Here is a 24107-nt window from a genome sequence, read left to right as displayed (position 1 = left end):
ATGTAAGTAGTTAACAACCAGAGAAAGTCTATCTATTCATTAGTCTTTGCATTTGTGTCTGCTGGAGTGCATTTTCATTTATTTTAACAAAACATTACGTCAGTCCCACACCCATATAATCTAGCAATTGCTACATGTGCATGAAACTATCTTGGATCAGATCTGCATTGCAACACAGAAGAAAGAGTGAATGTGTCCATGTCCATCTGACACAATTCCTTTGTGAGTTTATCTGTTGGTTAGCTGCCGTGTCTTTTGTTTGCTTTGGTTTCCACCTAGAGATAATAGTGTCATAACATTCACGCTTCCCTCTGGTGACCAGACAAGACTTTCACTTTAAGGAAAAGGAAAATGCAGGCTGTAGGGAACTCCCTTGACGCCTCATGCTTCATAAATAATTGTGGTCAGGATTAAATACAGTACCACAAAAATCATTCAACTATCCAACAATATAGAGGTAACTAACAAACAGCCAGTAGTTATCATGAGCTACAAACAAGATAAACATTAACCAGTAACAGATAACAGGGTCAAACTGGAAACAATGAGATTTGACCGGTACATTTTTGCTTTAAGTAGTTGTTCAACAGACAACCAATCACATTGCTGCAAAGAGTTGCCCAGTAAAGCTCAACTTTGGCAGAATGTCAACTATTTCATTGGGTCTTTTGTCCATGGTGACAAAGAATTGGAGAACCATTTTACCCTGAGCATAAAATATTTGATATTGTTGATACAAGTGCTGTTGTTTCACTTTCTCCATTTGTTCTTGAACAAGCTGGACCCAACATGCCATTCAGAGGTGTAAGTTAAGAGGGGTCACTTTTCAATACACTTCACAGTGTATACATAACACACTACTAATATATGTGTTCTGTAGATCTCAAGAGATCGCACTGCACATCCTTGGATCCTTGGATCCTCAGCGATTCAGCAAGTTGATTGGATGAACATGTGTTGAGAATATCGTTCAGGACAGACAGAGAGTACTTCCATTTGAGTGAGATAGTCTATAACTCATGATGACCAACTTATTTGACTTCACTGCTTACATTAAGAGCATCTCCACACGTACAATTTAAGAAACTGCAATGGGCAATCTTAAAAAGTAGGTAAACACTATGCCATAAATAAATGAACCAAATTTAGTTGTGTTTACTTTCTATTGCTTCTGTGCACATGTCTAACCCACCAGTGCCCTGGCAGCAAAGTTAACTTTTCCCACTGATGCAGAGCACAATTACTGTACCTCAGATTTAGCTTGCTGCCCTTGTTTTCTGCAAGCAGTGCCAAAAAGACAGTCTAGCTGCCAAAGTCCTGGAGAGTTTGGCCTCACTCAGCCCTCTTAAGTCAGCAATTGGTAGTTCTTGGACCTCTGTTGGGGCTTGGGTGGCTGCTGTCACCGGACTTTCCCAGCATGAGAAAATGGCATAGTTCAGCTGTCACCAAGGGTCAGCGGGGAGAGTTAACTATCTAGCTGGCCAGCCAAAACATCTAGCATTCAGCTAGCCTCAGCTGCTAATAGCGCAAGTTAAATATAGAACTATACTTTTAGCCTCAGTAACTCAAGTAAAAAAGAGTAGAGGGAGACAATGGAGGATGTCGCTGAGTAAAACGATCTGGCCCTGTGACAAAGGACTTCACCGCACCTCTGCCTTTCTCTTCACTGGGCAACGGCTTCTTTCAACCACTGAGAGGGAGTAGAATAGTGCCTGCCTACTTCCCTCACCCCCCTTCTGCCTTTTATTCTCACACACTCTTCAACTGACTTCTCTAAGGGATAGGACTAGAAGGGAAAGAAAATGAGAGGTGTGTTTTAGACCGCGATGCATAGCAGATCTGGATAGGCTGTGGGAGTAAAAGAGGGAGGGAGGGTGAGAGAGAAGGAGAGAGGAATTACAGTACTCTGTTATTGCTCTCTACCATTCCCTTTCTGACCTGAAGAACTGAAAGGAGAGAGAGAGAGAGAGAGTGAGAGAGAGAGAGAGAGAGAGAGAGAGAGAGAGAGAGAGAGAGAGAGAGAGAGAGAGAAAGAGAGAGAGAGAGAGAGAGTTTGAGATGGCTCTTGGCTCAATTCAGTAGCCAGCACAAACAGACAATACAATTGGGCCACACGAGCCAGAGGATATTAGTGGATACTTTACTGCTCGAGTGGCTTTTTTTCTAGGATTATCCTTGGTGTGAACACTAATTGCTCAACCCTGGGGACAACGCAACAGCAGGTAAGTCAGCTTCTTCTGAGTTTATCCTGATTGAGGCATTCTTGTTCTGCCTGCCCTTGTGTGGGAAACAGTCAACGACAGCCATGTGCCTCTGGCAAACAGCTGTTGTGCTATGAGACTGAAATACAGGAAATGTCTCAAGTACAGGTGCTTCTGCTTAGCTGTCATCAATTTATGACGCTAATTGTGAGCATTGATTGATAGAGATCCACTTGGCTTCCCTTGAGTGGTGGTCAGAACGGTTCGACACTGTATCAATGAAACTACGCTTCCCCCGAAGCAACTACTTAATATAGCTCATTTGTTATACTTTCAAATCATATGGATTTCGATGTGTTGCATTCATTACTCGCCCATGAGAAGACAAGGGACTACTCTTGAGGCTGTTAATGGCAATACAGATTTGGCATTGTGACAATACATACAGAAAAGAGAGTCATGAATCAAACATTTCTCAATGAATTACATCTTATATTGCTGTATGAATGAGACCATTCAGTGTGAAGGCTTTTGTGCTTTGCATGTGGGAAGAGAAGCCCACAACTTCACCAGACAACAGGGGGTGATATTGATATATTGAGATCATAGTAGAAAGAGAAGTAATCCATCTTATTTGTCTGCATTCATTTAGAACTACACACCTCTTCCTGAACTTCTCCCACAACTGCCAATCCCAACACCTAACTATTGCATCTACTGTACAGACACCAAATGAAATACACAAAGCACAAAAACCCTTTCTGCTGATTTGCATCGTGAAGCTTCTGAGGCCTTCAAAAGCTGCAGCAGGATGACATCTTGCATTCTGAATATTTATGGATTCTGATGATGCCAAAATGAATTCCATTTCATCTGCATGAAGTCATCGACCTTTCGGAGGAGACACATGGCTCCTGCTAGGCGCTTGTCCATTTGTCAAGGCGCACATCACCTTGCCTCAGTAAATCGAAAATAAAATATGAAATGTATCTCACTCTCAGCAAGAGAATCCAACGCAGGTGTGGCTAACGCTGCTGTCAAAGAGCCTTTCTTTCTGTCAGTGTCCAGGGGCTCTGTGTAACCTCACCCTCTCTCTCTCCTCCTCTCTCCAGCTGATGAGGCCTCTGTGCACTCAGTGATATCACCACTGACACCAGACAAAGAGAACGAGTGGCCAGATATTACTCATTAACATTTTTGCGCTCCTTCCAGCTTTATCTAAGCTCATCCTTTCTAGCTCGGCACATGCCCTGCAAAGTTTGTGGAGCTCTATCAGCCAAACGACCCCTCGCGAAAGACAGATTTGTTGAATGTTGACTATGCAGTTATTGGTCCCAGCTTGTAAATGAATCAGTCAGTCTTACTGTAAATCAATAACATGGTCCCTGTTTGAACTGAAACCAAACTGGCCAAGCTTGGGTGTTTGCCAAAGTAGCATTGATTTGAGATGCCCTGAATGTGTCACTGGCTTACCTCATGACATTACTATAGCTCTATGTCACTTGAGTGACAGGTTGTTAAGGACATACTGTAGTTCAACTGTGAGGCGTAGTGTTTCTTTGTCGCAGCATTTAGCACTTGCAGTACTCAACTGACATGCTGGAAATGGTCAGGACATTTCATGATGCATTTTAAACAGGCAGAAGATGAGAGGTAATGATGTTCTTCTGCAAGTGCTTGTGGCATGTGCAGCATGTTTTCAAAGAATTGCTGAGCACTTAACTTATCACCTAGTGACCCCATTCCTTCCATGTTGTATGTGCATGTCTGAGTGTTCATATAGGCTTATATGTTCAAGAGGACATGTCTATGTACATGAACATAAAAACAATAAAGTATAGTAGGAGGTGGAGATCCTTGGTGCCAGTAGTCGGTGTCTTCCCCATTACGTCCAGTGGGCCTCAACAACAGCTGTCACTGACACATGCACAGCTCCAGTCGTATAAGGGCCTCTGGTCTTGAATTCCAAAAATGCAGTTTAGACACATTTGGATATTTCGCAGAACAGTGGTACTTATAACTCATGTTCCCTTGGTTTAAAAATAAATCCTTAAACACCATAGCAACCCAAGATCTTCTCAAGATCATTATAGGCATATAGTATACTTCATATTAGCAGTAGATTGGTTGTTCATTGCTTCTTTACATGTAGTAATATTAGAATTAATGATGTCATTCATGAAGTTAACATACAGTAGGGATATTCCAAGTGTTGCAAATGATTCAGGTTCATTGATAATGAATAAACTATAATTACCTACTAATAATTATTTTCACTGTTACATCTTTCTCAGCAGGGAAAAGAGTTTAGTTTGATGTAAGAGAAATGTAATGTTCCACAGAATGGAAAGATATTTTCATCCTCTCTACCTATCCCATGCTTTTCATCTCTTATTTGAGGGGAAGTGACATCATCATGACTCTTCCAGTGAACTGGTGAGTGATGATGGCAGCCACCCAACGATTTTATCTGTCCAGCATATATTTCCTGAAAGCACCGAGATAAGGATGACTGGTCTCTGTGGTTGATTGACACTGTGTGCTAAAGATCAAATACCACACTGTCATTTCACACATTTGTTAGTGAGACAATGCCATTTTATTCTCTACTTTATTTGTGCCTCAGCTGCAGCACTGCATTTCATTGTTTTTAATGATTTTTAATGATTGTTTTTCTCTATGAAAAAGGTAAACAACAGACCAAAAAGCTGGTCTCAATGCCAGCACAAACCACCACACATGCTCACTTACAGAACTTAAATGGGTAATGGTGGTGAAGATTTGGAATGGTTTGGTTTACCAAGTTTTACATAATCATTCCCAGTACTCCAGAGTGTGATATTTTAGCTTACTTTAGGGCTAAAACTTCTGGCCTCTGGGGTCCAAAACAAGCTAACAAACCCTTACAAAGCTCTTAAGGTTTATGCATGAGCAAACATTTGCCTACTTAGACATCAGCAGTAGACATTACCGTTTCACTGGAGTTGTGTGTGTCCTTTGTCCTTTCTCCATTGTTTGATGATAGTCCACCACCCCTGAAAAAGCCAGCTCTTTAGGTTCACTTGCTAGATGTGTTGGTTTGCAACCTGGGAATAAAGTTAGTAAAATGTAAAAAAAAAAAGAAAAGAAAAAAAGATGGTTTAATTGGTATACTTTCTTCTAAAAGATTATATCATGATCTCTGCCTCTATCATTCTCAGAACACTCTTTGGCTATCGGTCTATCAACAATTCAGCCTCTGCGGGCAATGGCCAGTATTTCAGGATTTTCCGAAGTAGCCAACATATATCCAGGCTACAACTTTGTATGTATTGAATGTAGTTGGAGTTGAGAGAGGATGTCTCCATTAACAGATATCTGCATATGAATACAGATAAATGAATAAAAAAGTTAATAAAATGTTGTGAGACCATCGATGATGGGTATCCAAAATTGCTCTGCCTCTTACTCTCCACATGGAATGTTTGCCTGCATGCACTCAAAGCCCGCTCAAACGTGATTGGTCAATACAACTTTGTCTACGAACAGACTACAAACGGAAACCCGAACACACTCTCCACAGATTCTGCAGTCATATGCAGATATCTAGAGATCATCAGCCACTTAGAAGACAGGGTTGAGAATCGTCCTGGTCTATATATAAAGATATTAATTTAAAATCAAGTGCATGCCATGTCCATGAACATGAAACAATTAAACTTTCAATACTTTAGTGGTGTAAAAGTACCAATGCAGCTGCTGTGACAAAGCTTCTTCTAATCTATCAAGTGTATATGCAATTAAATGCCTCTAATGTCGATGTGTCATGTCATCGACATAACTTTGAACAATATTCCTGACACTTGCTCAGTAACTACTAAAATACTGTAATATTCCCTTTATACTATAGAAGTGCATTAAAACAAGGAATCAAAACAATGCATTTCATTGATGAAAAGCTGGCATGCCAAAATACCTTGATATTTATTTTTTTCTATACAAAGATCCTAAAAACGGGTAAAAACGGATTGGTTCTGCATGGGAACACTTGCCAAGACAGAAAAGTCAGTCTGCGGAATGCTGATCTAGTAGCATTTAGATGAGACCTCAGACACATGGCCGACCCCATGACATTGTACCATATCTGAGACTGCTTCATCCATATGTTGTGTTGCTGTTTCTATTCATAGAACAGTCAGAACTTGATCTCTTCCTTGATCTCCATGCCATAAAGCTGATATGCATTCGTGCCATTGGTCCAGAAGAATCTGTCGGTGTCCGTTTACAGACACTCTCAATAGACTGTATAAATGCTTTTCTATGGTAACTCATTCTTAGAAATAATTGAAGATCAATTTTTACCATCATGAATATAAAACTAATTATGACATAGGGTTGAGTCATGTATTCCAGCAACTGCACCCATCCATATGCTTGGTTACAGTATGTTGTTATCGAGGACAGTGGGGGTGGCATGTTGTGTGTGACTGCATACAATATGCATCAAAGGCTCCCACACACATCAATATTCATAATGCATGACCTGCAAATTAGAGTTTCAACTTGTAAAGATCTGCTATCAAATGAGTTCATAAAAGTAATTCAAAGTGAATATTTAACACATTCCACCAGCGTCCACCAGTGTTCAAATATGTCATATTTTATAAGGGACTGATTCAGGAACAACCTGTGCTGAGCAAACCATTAATGTTAGAAACCATTCCTCTCAGTTCACTCATTAGTGAAACCTTACCTGCTGAAGCTCCAGTGAGAGGATCAGGTTAATGTGACATCAGGAGAATACTACAAGATGAAACCCACCACCTGACATTTTGCTCCAGTATAGCGTATCAAAATTAGGGATACAGTCACTGTGAGGTATTAATAGAAGCCAACATTAAACTTAGATAAGCTGTAAATGCTTGAGTTTTGTCCATGAAGGCTCTTTTACAAACCAATGCAGTATTACTTACAGATTTTCTCGCATGTCACCACTGTGAACAAGAATGAAAACTTTTCTTCCATTTTTGGATTTCTTTGTTCACCGTGGAGGAATGCTAGAAACACATTTTTTCCTTCAAGAATTCAAGGTAATATGGGGGTGATTAATTAACACAAAAATGATCACTCAGGGGATCAAATATTCCGTTATGGGAACGTGTACATTGTCTGAGGCGGTGTTAACATCCTTGTCTTCCTAAAGCGTCTAGAACATGGCTCTTATGTAAAATCTGACCCCAAAGGTCACTGGCTGTCTAGGCTGGAACAGACTGCAGCTTTGTACCCTTGCATGGGATACTAGGTGCTTGCAAAATTTTCAATTTCAAATGGATTGACTTGTAGATTTGAACCTCATCCACAGCTACAGTTTTGATTGAAATTCCTATATCTTGGCGGGCTGATGTGTTTTTCTTGTCAGGACGGAAGAGCTTCTCGAGTGTACTGCATTTTATCAGTGTCCTCTGACAGAACAAGTTGCCAAATGCTTGCATGCAAAGAACATTTCCCACTCCTTATTTAGTCACATTGGGATTGTGGTGTGAATGTATCAAACTCACTCAAGTCGTTTTCCTATTACACGTTGTTGCATTATTTGGAGCTGCTGTCCTCATCCCACATCTCTGGCAAATGGATTTGGCTTTCATCACCAGACCGCTCCCATTTTTCTCTCTCACTTTTACCCTCTATGAGGATATCACACAGGAGCATAATGTCTGCGAGTATTATAGTCTGATATTTCAGGTAATAAAGTTTGTAAATAGAGAAATGACGGCAGCTAAGAGCACTGTATTATATGTGTATGAAATGCTTGGAGTAACTGCAATTTCAGATCAAAGATAAAGTCATATACAGTAGTGAACACCAGTGTTACTCACCAACTTGATGACCATTGACAACATTGTGTAGCCCCTTTATTCACTTTAGAATGGAGGCACGTATTCTGTTTGGACCCATAAATACTCATATATGTGACAGCTGGACTTACCCAAACAATGGGATAGATTTGGGATCCAGCTTTAAATTTAGGCTTAGGCCTTGACTGGGCCTTGTTGGGTATCAGGCCACCTTTTCATATTAGAAGGCCTATGGAACTGGATGCCGGGTGATCAGTAACATTGTGCCAATGGTTTAGATGCCATGATTGTGGCGGGTTGGCGCTGACCTCAGAGTAAATGCTTATTGTCTACCAGCTCTCCTTTATTCTCCATAAAGACAACTGGGAATGTTGCATGTAAGACTTGAATGTAGGCCAAGTGCCTTTGGAATTCCCATTTGCTGCTACACAGAATTCACTACAATCAGGACTGCAGTGACCAGTCAAGATGGATGAAACAGTGAAGACGTTGAATGGATGACAATGACTTTGACGACGAGGATTAAGTCCTGTCAAATAAAGCTGTGTTATCAATTGGGCCTGTGTTTTTTAGTAATTAAATGTTTCGTATGAAGCGCATGTGTTAACAAAGTAACACTTTAGTAACACTAATCAATAGTTTCTTTATCAATGGATTAAATGAATATGTTCAGTATTAAAGGTGTTGGTCATGATGACATACCCTCAGTGAATTATCACCCAGCTCTGCAACTTCTCTCAGTGTTTTAGCCACTTTCAGCTCATTGTTTTGGTTTTTAGAGACCACATTTTGACTGGCTTTGCTTGCTATTTCCAGATGCAGCAGGTTTTTAGTGAAAACCAACTGTGAGCCATCAGACTACCCAGGACCAGCAATGTCACACCGACAAAGTTAGCAGCTGTTGCATTGTATTTGCATTGTATTGAGTATTTGCAAGCTAAAAGGCAGATGTTTCCTTCAGGAGTCCGAACCAGAGCAAAAAAAAAGAAAAAGCGGGAATACTGGTTTGACAGGGCAGCTAATGTTGCTCCATTTTTGCTCAATAATGTAGGTAAAAAGGCAACTGTGTGCTAACATGTTTGCCATATAAACTTAATAAAAAATAAATAAGTGTTGCGTTATGGTTGGTTGTTCGGACCCCAAGTAGCCAAAAATAAATGAATAAAGATTTAGAGATTTGAGTTAAATTTTACATGTCTTGGAAGTTCACATATATTCCAGTAACCACAGAAGCCCAAAGAAACTAGGAAAAGTACTTTGGGAATATGGTTTGCAGTGGTTGTATTTACTGACCTTAAACACAATGATATTGGTCAGTTTAAAACATTAAGATGGTGAGTTACTTTATATTAATTGAATGTTTAATAATAACTCTTTACAGTCGTTTAGCTCTCATCTATAACTACACACAGTGCTTGCTCTGTTGAACTGGAGTGACACCACAGAATGAGGCATTACAGTAGCCTCGCTGGATTTTCTTGGCATCAGCCCAGATTTTAAAAATAAACCCCTTGAGTGCCTAACTCAGTGTCAACCATTTTGTCGCTGGTACTTAGGAACTCTGCCCGAGTCATTTGCAGCACTGCACATGCTTCTATGTTTCATCACTCTCATGCCCCAGTGGTGCCAGCTTGAATGCCCTCCACCATTGGGCTTTTCTCTGGTCATAACTCTCTGGCACTGCTTGAATGGTGGGATGAAACACTCATACGCTGCTGTGCTATGAAACGTGAAGATGATGATAGTGAACCCACAGCTGAAACTAATAGTTATGGATAGGAAAGAAGGCACTGTAATTAATATCCAGTTAAGAAGCAGCTCTCATTGAAGCCAATGTGCACTCACTGAACTCCCAGAACTAAGATAAGAAATGTACCTAATGTGTTGGTCTGAACTGAGAGATGCATTTGCTGCTATCTTGCACGCTTCCCTCCCATGTGCTTGGGTCATTTTCCTGGAAACAGAAGAGATTGGTTTCAAGCATCATTAGAACTCACTGCAGTCTTCCCTTTGCTGACCACTATTACAGAAGTGGTTTCTTGATGTGTAACCAAACCTTTGATACACTCGATTCAAACCTTTTGACATTGCATAAAGAAAGTCTAATTCCTTTTTTAGAAGAGCACATTCACTTTTATCACATTGCTTGGACTCAAATGTTTAATTGTGGCAGTTGTGTGTAGATATATACAGGTATATTGTACTATATATTATATTGTACAGTGTGGATGCACGATTTGTGTGTTTTTTGTATGCTATTGTATTCATCAAATCCTGTGCTTAAGAGAGAATGACATTTTGGCGAGCTTGCGCAGGATGTCTCAGCGCATGATTCAGAGGTCAGGGTGCTATGACATCACCAGGGTTCTGTGGTGGGGATTTTGGGGGCCAGGGGCGTTTTCTGTTTGTAATTGAAAAGCGCTGTTGATGTAATATCTGAAATCAATCAAGGAGTTCATTTGCTCAATCTCTCAAGGCTGTTGTTAGAAAGCTCAAACACACACATGGATGCACAAACACTTTAATACATTCATAAGGCAAACACGGCACTCATAATGACCTACATGTGTCTTTGACACTTTATTGCAGTGATTACCAACCAGGGGTATGGTAGGTCTACTTGTCCAAGTAGTTTGAAAAAAAACACATCCGCACATTTGTGTTAAGAAGGAAAATAAACAACCGAATAGAATTAGAAGTGGTTGTCATGCTGATCTTCAGTATATTCATTGTCACAGTGCTAAGCTAGCTAAAGTTTGCTAAAAGGCTGACATATTAAGATAATAGTTGAAACAGGTAGCTTAAAGTAATTTACATATAAACAGTTTAAATAGTTAACTAAAAGTACTGGACAAAAAAAAGTTTGCTGAAAGCATACTGGACAAACTGTCAATAATAAAAATAATGGATAAATAGTTGAAATATTAGCTAAGTGTTATTTATCATATTTCAAATGGTTAGCTTAAAGTGACAGATAAAGAGCTTGCTAACACTAGGCTTATGGTTTAATTGGTGGAATAGTTATAAAAGGTTAAAGAAATAACTAAAAGTGATGGATGGTTAAAAAGTAATGATTAATCAGTTGAAATTGTTTGTAATGGTTAAATCATCTGTCACTGCATGTGATAGAATGCAAGCTTGACCAAAGTGGCTTTATCAATTTTATGAAAAAATATTGTAGCCACATCTACTTTAATAGTGTTAAATAACATCCACTTAATCCACATATTCATTTCAAATAAACACATTGGAACATAAAAACGTTAGTTCCTGACAGGTCTGTGGGGGTACATCAGGCAAAAAAGGTTGAAACCACTGAAATAGTAAATGCACTGTACGAGCGAACAATCCATGTACTAACTCCTCAATGTTATTCTCCCAGCTCGCTGCATGTTTAAATAATCAAGCGTGCTACAGGCCTCTGCAACATGACATGTCATTATAAAAGATTAATGTAGTAAATTGAATTTAGAGTCTGTCATCAACAGATTTATTTTCCAGGATCTGGATAAAATGTTTGAGTCAGACTTTTAACATCAGCAGAGAAGGTTAAGGCACCCTGGAGTGCCACAAATGTGCTTCCAGACCATCAACACTCAGCATGAGATGCACAAACCTTGTGAGAGCACAAGACGTGTCAGGAATGCATGCAGCGGCATACACACACATACAATGCTGGGTAATTGTCGATGTTTATTCCAGAACAGGAATGTTACAAAGGGCAATGCCATTCAGTTGTTACTTCTTACGTGTAGGCTTACAGTATGTTTGAGTGTCAATCTAACAATGGCTTTAAATGGGATAACAACTCATTAATGGAAAGTGACCTAACAAGACAAATTGTACTAAAAAACAACAACACAAGACAAATAAAATCCCCTTTCTTCTGTTCTTGGTGCAGGTAGAAGATGAGGTCCAAAAGCGGCGGGGTGGAAAGCCCGGCCAATGGAGTACTTGGGGTTCCACAGGGTGACCATGACATCAGCCAAGAACAGGAGGTGGGTCTGCCCGTGAAGAGCCTGAAGGCCAAAGTTCAGCAGGAGGAAAGTGAGGATAATTTGGAGGTCGAGGTCATCTCTGACAAAGAGAAGCTACTCTTTGATTCCCCGGAGGCTGGAGAAAAAAGAGAAGACATTATGGATCTGCCAAAAGAGGATCTGCTGAAACTGCTGGGGATCATGGAAGGAGAGGTTCAGGTGGGTTGGGTGTTCTCTTTGACCTTTGACCTTTGATATGGTAAGAATGCATAGTAATAAGGAAAAGAAAACACGTGAAAGACATTGTCGATGAACACATGGTCAGTTTGAATGGGAAGTGCACATGGTTTCATTGGAATGAGTTTGCAATTTTATGCACAATAGCTCTATCTTGTGGTTGAAAATGGCAGCAGTTTAACATGCCAGAGAAAATAAGCAAATGTGCCATGTGTTTACCAAGTGACTATTTTGGGGTTCTCTGTAAAACCATGAAAAAAACAAGGGTTTAAACAGCCTCAAATGGGATGTACTGTATCCAGAGGTATTTTGGCAAAGTTTGAGGTCATTTTTAACACATAATTTCTTACATTTGCATGTCTGGAACAAAGAAATCTGTGTCTCCTCAAACAGGTATCCACATGCACACTCTTTCTCCTCAAGTCATTTTATGTTGTATCATTTGTATAATTCAATATTGCCATGTGATTTCAGGCCAGAGAAGATGTCATCAGCGTGCTAAAGTCCAAACAGACTGTCTCAGAGGACCTTAAATCCCGTTATGGCTCTGCAGCCCCTGGGTCGGCCCTCCAGGCCCTGCAAAGGGATGGCTTCATCGCTGGCAGTGAGCCGTATGACCACAGTGTCCATCAAAAGCCTATGTTTGAGGTCAGTTAGCAACTGTCAGTCATAGCAGTTACATGTACAAAATTAGTTGTGTAAATATGTCAGTGGTCAGCAGTTTAACATGAAATTCCTGAACTCCTAGCAGGAGATTATTGGCAAGTAACAATAAACATAAAGTTGTTTTTACGTCTCCCTGGTCCTTGCATGTGTTTGTGTGTTTCCATGTGTTACTGTGATTGTGTGTCTTTGCTCGTTTTCAGCTGGATCGTCTCCAGGAGAAGCACAAGGAGACGTACCGGAGGATGCTAGGTCAGTTGCTGCTAGCTGAAAAGTGCCACCGCCGCACCGTCCACGAGCTGGACACAGAGAAACGCAAACATGCAGACTACATGAACAAGAGTGATGACTTCACTAACCTTCTGGAGCAGGAGAGAGAAAGGTGAGGAGGAGAGGAATGATGGAACTGGGGCATGAAATAGCCACAATACCATCAAGACAATAGGGCAAAGTCCCTGCGTCAAATTTAATCCCCTAAAAACGTACTCATCAACTACAATTTGTGTGGACACATAAAATAATATCCGATTACTGAAAACATGTTATCATTTGGTAAAAAACAATAAATTATATGAAAAGGTCACCAAACTAACCCTTTATTTGCAGTTACATCTTTCAAATGACTTTTTGTAATGTCCATTAGCGAGAGAGAGATAAAAAACCCAAATATATGCATGTGTACATATTAAAATACATGTTTTTGTTCAGAGCATTTGTGTAACATAGTTCAATATACAGTACATTAAAATACAGAATAATAGCATTTTATTCTTAAAACTGACTTAAATTTTCATCAATGATTGTATTTATCTGGAAAGGAAAGATGATACATAGATTTGATACAATATAAGTGGTACCAAGAGGCAATATTTTGATGTTAGTATAACTATTTGGTAAAAAAAAATTTGATGGCAAATAAACAGGAGATTGGAAGTAGCTGGTGAAGAGAAGAGTGGTGAGAGAGAGGGAACATGAATTATTTGAGTGCCAACATGGCTTATAAAACCAGTGCGGGACATATAAAGTGTAGAATGTGAAAGATACCAGGGTGAAAGGAATGCATGGACATCGGAGAATGTGTGAAAGATGGCCTCATCAGCCAAGTGAATAACGAGAGACGGAAGAGGAGAGGAGAGGGTGGTGCTGGTTACTAAAGTGATAACCTCGCATGCCTTTGTTTGACAGGGAGTTGTACAGAGTGATTGGAAGAGAGTGAGAAGGTGGAGTGGAGAAGAGGTCAGGCTCTTCGCTGTGGGAAAGAAGGAGGTCAGGGGTAGAGAGAGGAGGAGACGAGGCCTGGGTGGAGGAACAGTAGGAAAAACAAGTAAAGGAATGAAGCGCTTTGACAGGAGCGAATCTCCCATGACATAATCTGTGAAAATGAAGTCATCGCAGAGGTTGCGACCTGGCTTGTTGGTCGGCAGGAGACAATAGGTGAGAGGTCGGGTGGAGAGAGAAAGAGGGACCGTACACACTGTCCAACATCAGAGAGGGGATGGTTGCATCATGTGTGTGTAGGGCCCCGCAGAGATCAAACAAGCCTGGTTTGCGAGTTTGTGGACGTGCACTGAATGCATATGAGAGAGGAGGCCCTACTAATTAAAGTATTTACAGATGAAAGCATTTGATTGGCTATTGCATGGTGGGAATGTATTCTGCAATTCCCATAACACATCCCTGTCATTTCTCACAGAATAACCCTGAGAGATAGTGATGCATACATCACTATAGTTAATACGTGATTGTCATATTAGCATTAGTAGTTTGCTAAGAGGTATGATAGCATGTGTAAGGGAGACAGAGTAATCGAGAGAGCATCTGTAATCTACTGTGTCATCTGTAGAGCAGACCACTTATATGCTGCATTTCATGAACTGTCAAAACTTCAAATGGCAGAGGCACTCTCTACCTCTCCTCCTTCAGCTTTTACGGCAGGACACAGGAAACAGACCATGGAGGTTAAATCACAGTCGTGACAGCTGAGCTGCCATCACATACCGAAGAGAGGGCTGGGAGAGGGCAGCAGACTTACAGCTTGTAGCTACTCCTTTGACTGGTTTCATGAGACAGGGGAAGGGAGTTGTCATGGTTCAAAACATTTCAACGAAGAATCTTGGTTGTAAATCAGTCTGCACACATGTCTAGATTAAGCTATTTACAGTCAAGCTGGGTGTTTTATGATTTCAACCAAATTGATTAAGGGGATTTATATTACGTGTCCAACTTACACAATGTGGGTTTTGTAAGGCGCCATACATACTATAATCTGCGGACTGACATTCCACTGAACTTAACTCAAGAACATATCTAACCTAAAGCTAAATATATGCATGAATGAGCACAGAATAAAGATCAGAGATAGTAGGAGATGAAAGTCAACTTTTTTGGTTTCAACTTTGATTTTGCCACCTTGGGAAAAGTAGTTGTGACAGTTCAGGTCAGCCTTTAACATAGTGAATAGAATAGTCTACAGCCATGCTAGCGGCTCTGCTAACACACTCACAATGACAATGTTATTGTGCTGATGCTAAGCAGACATAATGGTTCTGGGGACCATGAATGTCTTTCATGGCAATCCAGCCACCTTCAGTCTGGACCAAAGTGGTGGACCGACTGACAACCTTAATGCCAAGCTGCTAGCATGCCTAAGCATTGAATGTAACGTGAGTAAAACCTTTAAACACTGGGAATAGTAAGCACAGACTTCAATTTGAAGCATATGGTACAAATCACAAGTGAACTACTGCTTAACTTCCACTTGATCCTCAGTTTGCATGCAATGACCTCCTTCTTATGCCAGGTGGTTTCCAGCAGGTTGATTGGCTCATGCACAGGTTGGCCTCAGTCACCTCACAGAGAGTGAAGGGGATGAGCTCTCCTAGGTCTTGATCTGTCAGCACCTGCAGAGCTTAGAGTCTTCTGTCTGTTGCCGTAGAAGGACACACAACTGACTTAGGATTCATGGATGAGCTGACACCAATGTACAAAACACAGACAAGCACATAATGTGTAAAATCTGATAAAAGAAACACAAAAAAACATTACTTTCTTTGCACGAACATATTAGTGCCAACGCCTGTACAGAAACGCAGACATATTTGCTATGACTAGTATTTGTTTTGACATTCACTTTTTCAGGCTAGATGGAAGCATGTCGTCATCTCGTCTCTATCAATGTGATCTCCTCCCACCACCTGGGTGAGAGTGAAGAGAGAAAAGTCAAAGGTCCTGTGCCAAACACCTGCAGGAATGCAGAGGATGGGCACAGAAGACATTTCTGACCGGCCATCAGCCATTCACACCCTCTCAGAAAACAGAACAATTTTTTTGAAGTTAAGATATTTGAGTGACATGGCGGTATGTGAAAATGATTAACGGAAGTAATGGCTCACATGTAAAGTCACATACACAAAATGAAATTGCAGACCTGAAATGGAAAACTTTATTATTGTTTTCTTGTCATTTAAAAGCCAGAAAGAGACTGTACTGTGTAGATATGTTGTGGTTGTGGTCATTGAACAGTTCAATGTTCACTTCGCTTCTGATTTCTCTCTTTTAACACCACATCTGTCTTGTGTACTGTACACTATCAGAGAGATCTTGCTTAACACTTAATGCCTTTTCTCTGTCAAGAGAAGTCATTACTGTACAACTGTTTTGACAGCTTTTTGGCAGTTCGTGTCTGCTTCAATCCTCGGTCTCCTGACACAGAGGGGCTGTAGTGCCTCTGAGCAAATTCCCCAGGAAACATGGGATGCGATGTTCCATGATGAAAAAATGTTCTCTCATGGATGGTGGCTTATTGCTTGCACCTGCGTATTTGCTAAAGAAATGTGTTTATGTCTCACATGCACATTTTAGTTGCAGAAGAAGTTTAGAACATCATTCAAACAACCTTCCTAAACTTACAATACATTTCATATACTGTATACATCCAATTTGTCCATAGTTATTAATTCCTTCAACTGAGCCACTGACCACTGGAGCCAAACACCACTGACATCCTGACTTTGACCTTTGCATAAAAGTAGTTTTAGATTGCTAATTTCTAGGGTATCAGTGACTGTTTAAGTATGAATTTTAAGAGCTGCACTCTGAGATCTGGATGGCTGCTTTGTTCAGTAGCCAGATCCACTGATCACACTTGGCAATAAAGGCTGCTGGTGATATGGATTAATTTAGATGTTTACTGTCACTTACAAATCAAGAATTAACATTTAACGTTTCTAATTGAATTCAGCTGCAGAGATGTGGGGTTTTGAAAACCATGGGTCGTGAACTGTTTCTATACGGCTCCATGGGAAAGTCAGGGCATAACACTTTACACACCTACAGTCATGGTTACATATCCTCTCAGATCTTCTTCACCTCAAGGGAGACATCTAACTCAGCTATATCTGCTTTCCTCATCACATGTAGACTTTGCAAGGAACCCAGTTCAAGTCCAGTTTCCTCTTGCTGAGTGGAACTACTGCAGACATTATCTCCTGTCTCCTGTACCAGTGAGATTACAGCTTCACTGGCTGAACTTTGGAAAAATATACATATTTGCACCATACTTGCATTGAACCTGATTTTGTTAATGTTTCTTCATTATTTGCAATACCTTTATTAACCTCCTGAAAACAACCAAACAAACCTTAAAACACACCATGTTCTATGAAAGCATGAAAATTAGGAGGGAGTTTTGCAAACACTCCTCCCGTGCGAGTCCCACCCCCTTCACAATGTCCAAAGAAGAGCAGCACACACACTCCCATACCCACATCACTGCTTTATATGGATGAGGTGACATCACTCACTAGAAGTCCGGTGGAGCTCCATTTATTTATTCACCTTTCATTGTCTTGATAACATGCCTGGAATGTGACGGTGGAGGATCTGTGGAAAAGAAGGTCCATGCTTCTTCTTATGTGTTCTCAATGGATTTTATGTAATGGCAAAAAAAGTGTATGCGCTGACTGTCGAGCATCCATAGTGGTAAGTTTTAAATGGGGTTTGTAAAGTTTTTGAGGTGTCATAGTAGCATTTAGAGGTTGTTTAAGCTGTAGATGCACACTCTTCCCTGTTGTTCTGTTGCCTACAGTAATTTGGTTTCTTTTGCAATGCAAAAAGGTTCAGACTGAATATTGCATGTCCCTGGGGGTGTAAAAGGAGAAGATGCAGCTTTGCATTCAATCTGCTTTGCATGCATTTTGTTAGAGATGAGAATGGGCATGAGCAGCATAGAAAGAAGCTGAGAGAAAAGAAGACCATTTGGTGAGGGGTTGTAAGTTAACATTTTTCTAGCAGTTTGTTTTGGCGTTATATTATTAATATTTGCAAGTTTTCCCTCTTGATCGTATTGCTTGTTCTGCATGATCATGATCATGATCAGTTCTATCAATTTCTGTTTTTGTCCGAAATATATTCAGTTCAGTAGCCAAATATAATATTTTGTGTGGTAAAATGGTTAATAACTGGATTTCTTTCAGGAGTGATAGTTTAAATATCTTTAATGTAAAAATTGTATCTTGATAATACTCAAACCAGTCCTACTAAATTTCTGCATAGACTCAGTATTATCCCTCACAATCATTGAAACATTAACTGGGGTAAAACATTACATCCAAGTTATTCATGACATGATGGCAAACATGCATGCTTTGAAATCAATAAAACACCAAACTAATGCTCTGCCTTTGTTTTTCTTACTTTCACGTTTCAGACTAAAGCGGTTGCTTGAGAATGAGAAGGCCTACCAGGTAAGAAAGGAGAAGGAGCACTCTAAACGCCTGGCCAAGGTGCGAGAGGAGCTGGTCAAGTTGAAGTCCTTTGCCTTGATGTTGGTCAATGAGCGCCAGCAGCACCTTGAGCAAATGGACCAACAGAGCCAGCGGGCCCAGGAACTCAGCCAGCAGCTTCAGCAATGTGAGCAGGCACTGAATGAAGCCAGAGAGCATGCTCAGGAGGATGGCAACAGGGTGCAGAGCCTGGAGGCTGAGCTTCAAGAGAAATCTGCCAAACTAACCCAACAACATGAAGAGATGAGTGCCAAGCTGACCAGTCAGGAGATTCATAACCGTCAGCTTAATGCCAATCTTTTAGGCCTTATGCATAAAGTGGAGGAGCTAGAGGGGAGCAACAGTGCCTTGAGGAAATCTGAGGAGGAGCTGCAGGAGCTGAGGGAGAAGATTGGCAAAGGGGAGTCTGGCAACTCCAACTTGATTACTGAGTTGGAGAACTTGCGGAAACGGGTGCTGGAAATGGAGGGAAAGGATGAGGAGATTACCAAGACTGAAAATCAGTGTAAGGAGCTCAAAAAGAGGCTACAAGATGAGAATAGTAAGAGCAAAGACCTCAGGCTGGAAGTGGAGAAGCTCCAGGAAAGAATGGTGGAGTTAGAGAAACTTGAGGGTGCCTTCAGCATAAGCAAGGCTGAGTGTGCAGAGTTACATGGTGCTCTAGAGACAGAGAAGGGCCTCACAAAAGAGCTCTCAGATGAAGTCGTAGCTCTCAGGATACGTATGAAAGAGGTTGAGTCCTCTGAACTCAAGTTAGAAAAGTCTGAGCTGAGCCTTAAGGATGACTTAAGTAAGCTGAAATCATTGACTGCTGCTTTGATGGAAGAACGAAAGACCCTTATGGAAAGAATGAAGTCAGATGAGAAGAAAAAGGAGGCTTTGAGTAATATGGTCAAAGTAGAGCAGGGTAAAGTTATGGAGGTGACTGAGAAATTGATAGAGGAAAGCAAAAAGCTCTTGAAGTTGAAATCAGAGATGGAAACCAAAGTAGAGACTCTAACCATAGAAAAGGGGGAACTTAGCACTACGTTAGCCTGTGAAATCGATAAAACTAAGGATCTCAGTTCTAAGATCAGTCTAATGAAAAAGAGGTTAGATGGATCTGAGCAAGCAGAGAGATCAGTGAAGAATTCAGTCAAATGTGACCTGGGAAGAATGTCTGACCCTGTCAAAAGAGAAGACAACAAAGTGAAGGAGCTGACATTTGAAATTGAACGTTTGAAAAATCGTCTCAAACAACTTGAAGTAGTTGAGGGAGATTTGATCAAGACAGAGGATCAATACGACATGTTGGAGAAAAGGTTCATGACCGAACAAGACAAAGCCAACATCCTTTCCCAACAGGTGGAAGAAATGAGGGGTCAGATAGCGCGAAATAAAGCAATCGAGAAAGGAGAGGAGGAAAGCCAGGAAACAGACCTCCGACAACGATGCAAGATAGAGGAGGCCAAAACCAGGGAACTGCAGGCAGATGTCCTTGCCCTCAAGGAGAAGATCCATGAACTGATGCACAAGGAAGACCAACTTTCTCAGCTCCAAGTGGATTACTCTGTCCTGCAGCAGAGGTTCTTGGAAGAGGAAGAGAGAGCCAAGAACATGGGCACTGAAGTCTTCCATCTCACCAAAGAACTGGAGATGGCAAAGCGTCATAGTCGAGCACTGAGGCCCAGTTTGAATGGGAGGAGAATGGTGGATGTTGCTGTTACATCCACTGGAGTACAGACAGAGACATCATCCACTGGACCAGCAGAGGAGGATACACCAGCTGTGTTTATCAGGAAATCTGTTCAAGAAGAGAATCACATCATGAACAACCTCAGACAGAAGTGTCTGAAGAAGCCAACAGAAAAGAGTGGTGTTGAGCGTTGCCCTTCATCTAGCAGTGACCTGGGTGTGAAGAAATCCTGGATTCCCTGGATGAGGAAAAAGGATAATACCCCTCAAGAGACCAACTTAGGGAAACATATGCACATTAATGGAGAGCATTTGCCCTCTGAACTGACCGTGTCCCAAAAGCAAGGGCAGCCTTTACACATCCGTGTCACACCAGACCACCAAAACAACATGGCCACTCTTGAGATCAGCAGCCCCACTGCTGAGGATGCTTTCTCTAGCTCAGCTCCCCTCAGCCCCAATCCATCTCAACCTAAATCCAGAATCACAATCATTCCCACCTATTCTGCTCCAACTCACAAGAGAAAGTCCACCACTGGACCTCAGGGCCCCGAAAGAGCCAAGTCTCCAGTCACCATCACAACGATATCCAGAGCCAAGTCTCCAGAAAGTAGCCGAGCCCCCTCCTCTGCCTCAGGAAGGCCCTTGTCTCCTGTCTCTATTATGACAGTGAGTACTGCTATAGTGCCTGAAGCATCTGCCTCCCCAGAACCCCAGGAGATGACTATGGGCCGAGCTGTGTTCAAGGTTACCCCCGAGAAGCAGATGGTCCCAATGCCTATAAGGAAGGGCCACAACAACACTAGCATTATTACTACCACTGATGATAACAAGATCCATATTCATCTAGGCAACAGCATGAACCCAAGGATGGTAGTCCGGCCGATGGCTGCTACAACAGAGAGCAAGGAAATGACCTTATCAACTGGGACAGTTTTACGTTCCCCCCGCCAGATCACCACCACTACTACCAGGAGCTCACAGAGCAAAGTGATGAGCACCATCACAATTTCCCCTGTTACATCCACCACTTCCAGACCCACACAAAGCATGGTATGTTTCGCTTAAAGGAACTGTTCAACCAAATTAGGGAATAGCATGTTTTCCTATAGATAGCTATAATTACTTTGTCCATTTCTTGGGATACCTGCATACCTGCATACCTCCATTGTAGGGACTCTTAAGCACGTCGGACCATGTTCTCTTGTCTTTTTTTTATCCTTACAAAAACTCAAAGTTTAAAATTACAATTTGATGTTATACAGTGGGGTATGTACCAAGCCAGATTGGACATAACTCCCTGTAAAGTATCAAATTGTAATTTTTGCCCTTTGGTTTTTGTATAGATTAAACAGATGTTTAATGTGATGTGTTCGTATGTTATATGTAGCTTTAGAGATGCTGGTAGATGTTGTAACCTTTAGATAGCCTTGCTATTTCTACTTGTTTCCAGTATTTGTGTTAAGCTAAGATAACTGGCTGCTGGCATAGGCTTACTTTTAATGTACAGATACAAATATTGATTTCCTTGAAAGGGAACATGCTTATTTCCAAAAATGTCAGATGTCAAACTATTTCTTTAAGATGATTCAAGTCTTGGTCTCATATGTTATGTTTCAAAGGGTAAATGAGTTCACTAATAGCTTCATCTCTAAAAATGGGAGACGAAGTAACTCTGTTGGTGTTTCAGTGGCCCCTATAATATGCTCTTTGTGGATCAGATAGCGTGACAGCAATGGCCCTATGGGCAGGCTGAACAGCAGAACTAATGATGTGGCATTTTGCCACTCTGCTACAGTCATGCTGTAATTTACAGTTGTTACACAGTGTTTACATTCACAAACAGCAATGTGAGGCTCAGTGCCCTCTGGCTGACACAAAACAGCCCTGCACCAGTAACAACACACTGAAACTTAGCTTGGACAAGTGCTCACCCACTGGAATTGAAGTGAAAGAATGAATAAATATTTACATTTTTCTTATTCACACGGTTCATTTAGCACATGTGATCAGTTACAGATACAGTTTTTTACTCTTTATGTTTCCCTGTCTTTATTCTCCTGCCTGAGAAACTGTACTCTCTCTCTCTCCCTATTGTCAGCAGACTGGGCACGATGCCCAGCCACCTCGCACAGGGCTGACCCGCATCCCAATGTCCAAGAGCCTGAAGACTGGAAAGGCTGTACTGGGATCCCTGGGGCTCTCGGGTGGAGTGAAGCTGGAGTCACGAGCTGAGAGTCAGTCTATGAGGATAGAAGTTAAAAAATCCCCTGTGAACAGCAATACTTTACAAAATGGAGGAAAAGCTTGATTGACATAATAGACTACAGAACTACAGACCATCTTGCAATGGGATCAGCCATGGGATCAGCCAAAAAGGGCCAGGGGTATAAACTGATGGGGCAATTGTGCTTTCCCTACTTTCTATCCCCCTTTCTTCCATCTCCCTTGCTCAGATAATACCCATTTTCGAACTCTGCATTCATGTTGATCTCAACTACACACCTGGAAAGAAAGACAGACATATAACCATCGAGCAAAATACTCAAAACCACCTCTGTTGTAGTTCCTGCCATTGATGACACACACGCGGTGCTCTCAAGGTTGGTAAATATGGTGCTTCAGAGAAGATTAAAAACAATACCCACAAAAACAGTTCTGATGTCCTTATAGGCTTTAGCTCAGCTAAACATTACAAGGCTTTGTAATTAAATAAGCCATTTCTATTTTTTGTAAAGTATTTTGTACTTGCCTGTCTCATATTCGTTTCTGCCATTTAGATGTAAACATATTCTCTGTATTTACAGTGTGTATTGGGGTGGACATTTTGGTTAAATATTGTATCACATCAGGCTGCTACTAACAGCTTCTTGCTTGTCTTACATATAAGGAGTTTGTTAATAATATTTTACAAGGACACATTATACGTCAAAATACTTGTTTTCATGTAAATTATGTTTATTTTTTCTGTAAGGTGAAGGATTTGTACTGAAATGTTTTTTAAATAAATGTAATTTCAAAGGGTAGTGTGACATGCTCATTTATGTGAAAATAATAAACACATGCAGCAAAGAATGTTCAACTTTGCAAACAGGCCAGATATATTGCATGCAACTGTTTCATTTGTGAATAGCACACTTTTACAACATTACATAGTCATTCATCTTCAAAGGGTCTACATGTGACAGGTGCTACACTGGCCAATGCACTCATGATCCAAGGGGAACTGTTAAATGTGAGCCCCAGTTTTTTCCACTTTGTTATTTCAAATTACTGAAGCATCAGTTCAATGTCATTTTAAATTCACTTCAATATTTGTAATAAGGAAGCAAACTATTTTTATTAAAACAAAAGGCAGATGTGTAACTATCAGCTAAATGAAAGCTATTTTATCATTATGTAAATAATTAATGAACTCAAACACAGTTGTATTTAAAAACCATTGAATGTACGCTATATTATTAAAATTGTTTTCTGTTTACATACATGTGATTTACCCCCCCCCCCCCCGTGACGTGTCCAGAATTTTATTTAAAGTTGTACAAAACTAAGTAATCAGGTTGTTATTATTATTAGTAGTATTAGTATTATCATTGAACTTTTTATTTTCCAGTCTCTTATTTTAACTTCTCTGTCTTAGATTATATGACAAAGGTCTGATCAATTGATTGGCTTATTCTTCTTTAAACTCCAAAAGTGAAAAATTTCTTAAATTTTGATGTATATATATATATATTA

General features: G+C 40.7%; 1 protein-coding gene across 2 annotated transcripts; it reads left to right on the top strand.

Annotated features, from left to right (window-relative positions):
* The first annotated feature begins 1897 nt into the window (after nt 1-1897).
* Nucleotides 1898-23280, top strand: LOC310955010 (filamin-A-interacting protein 1-like). Of its 2 annotated transcripts, none has more exons than XM_083924728.1 (6): nt 1898-2222; nt 11937-12231; nt 12724-12897; nt 13116-13294; nt 18620-21422; nt 22474-23280. In XM_083924728.1, the coding sequence occupies exons 2-6, from the start codon at nt 11944-11946 to the stop codon at nt 22678-22680; spliced, it is 3651 nt and encodes a 1216-aa protein (XP_083780854.1). In that variant the 5' UTR covers nt 1898-2222; nt 11937-11943; the 3' UTR covers nt 22681-23280. The 2 variants fall into 2 exon arrangements, with proteins under 2 accessions (XP_083780854.1, XP_083780853.1); XM_083924727.1 differs by having other exon boundaries at nt 22471-23280.
* Nucleotides 23281-24107: the final 827 nt, after the last annotated feature.

This window comes from Echiichthys vipera (assembly GCF_963691815.1).
Source record: "Echiichthys vipera genome assembly, chromosome: 12".
Classification (NCBI taxonomy): Eukaryota; Metazoa; Chordata; class Actinopteri; order Perciformes; family Trachinidae; genus Echiichthys; species Echiichthys vipera.
The sequence above is the reverse complement of the archived record's forward strand: the minus strand, read 5'-3'. Positions and strand labels throughout refer to the sequence as shown.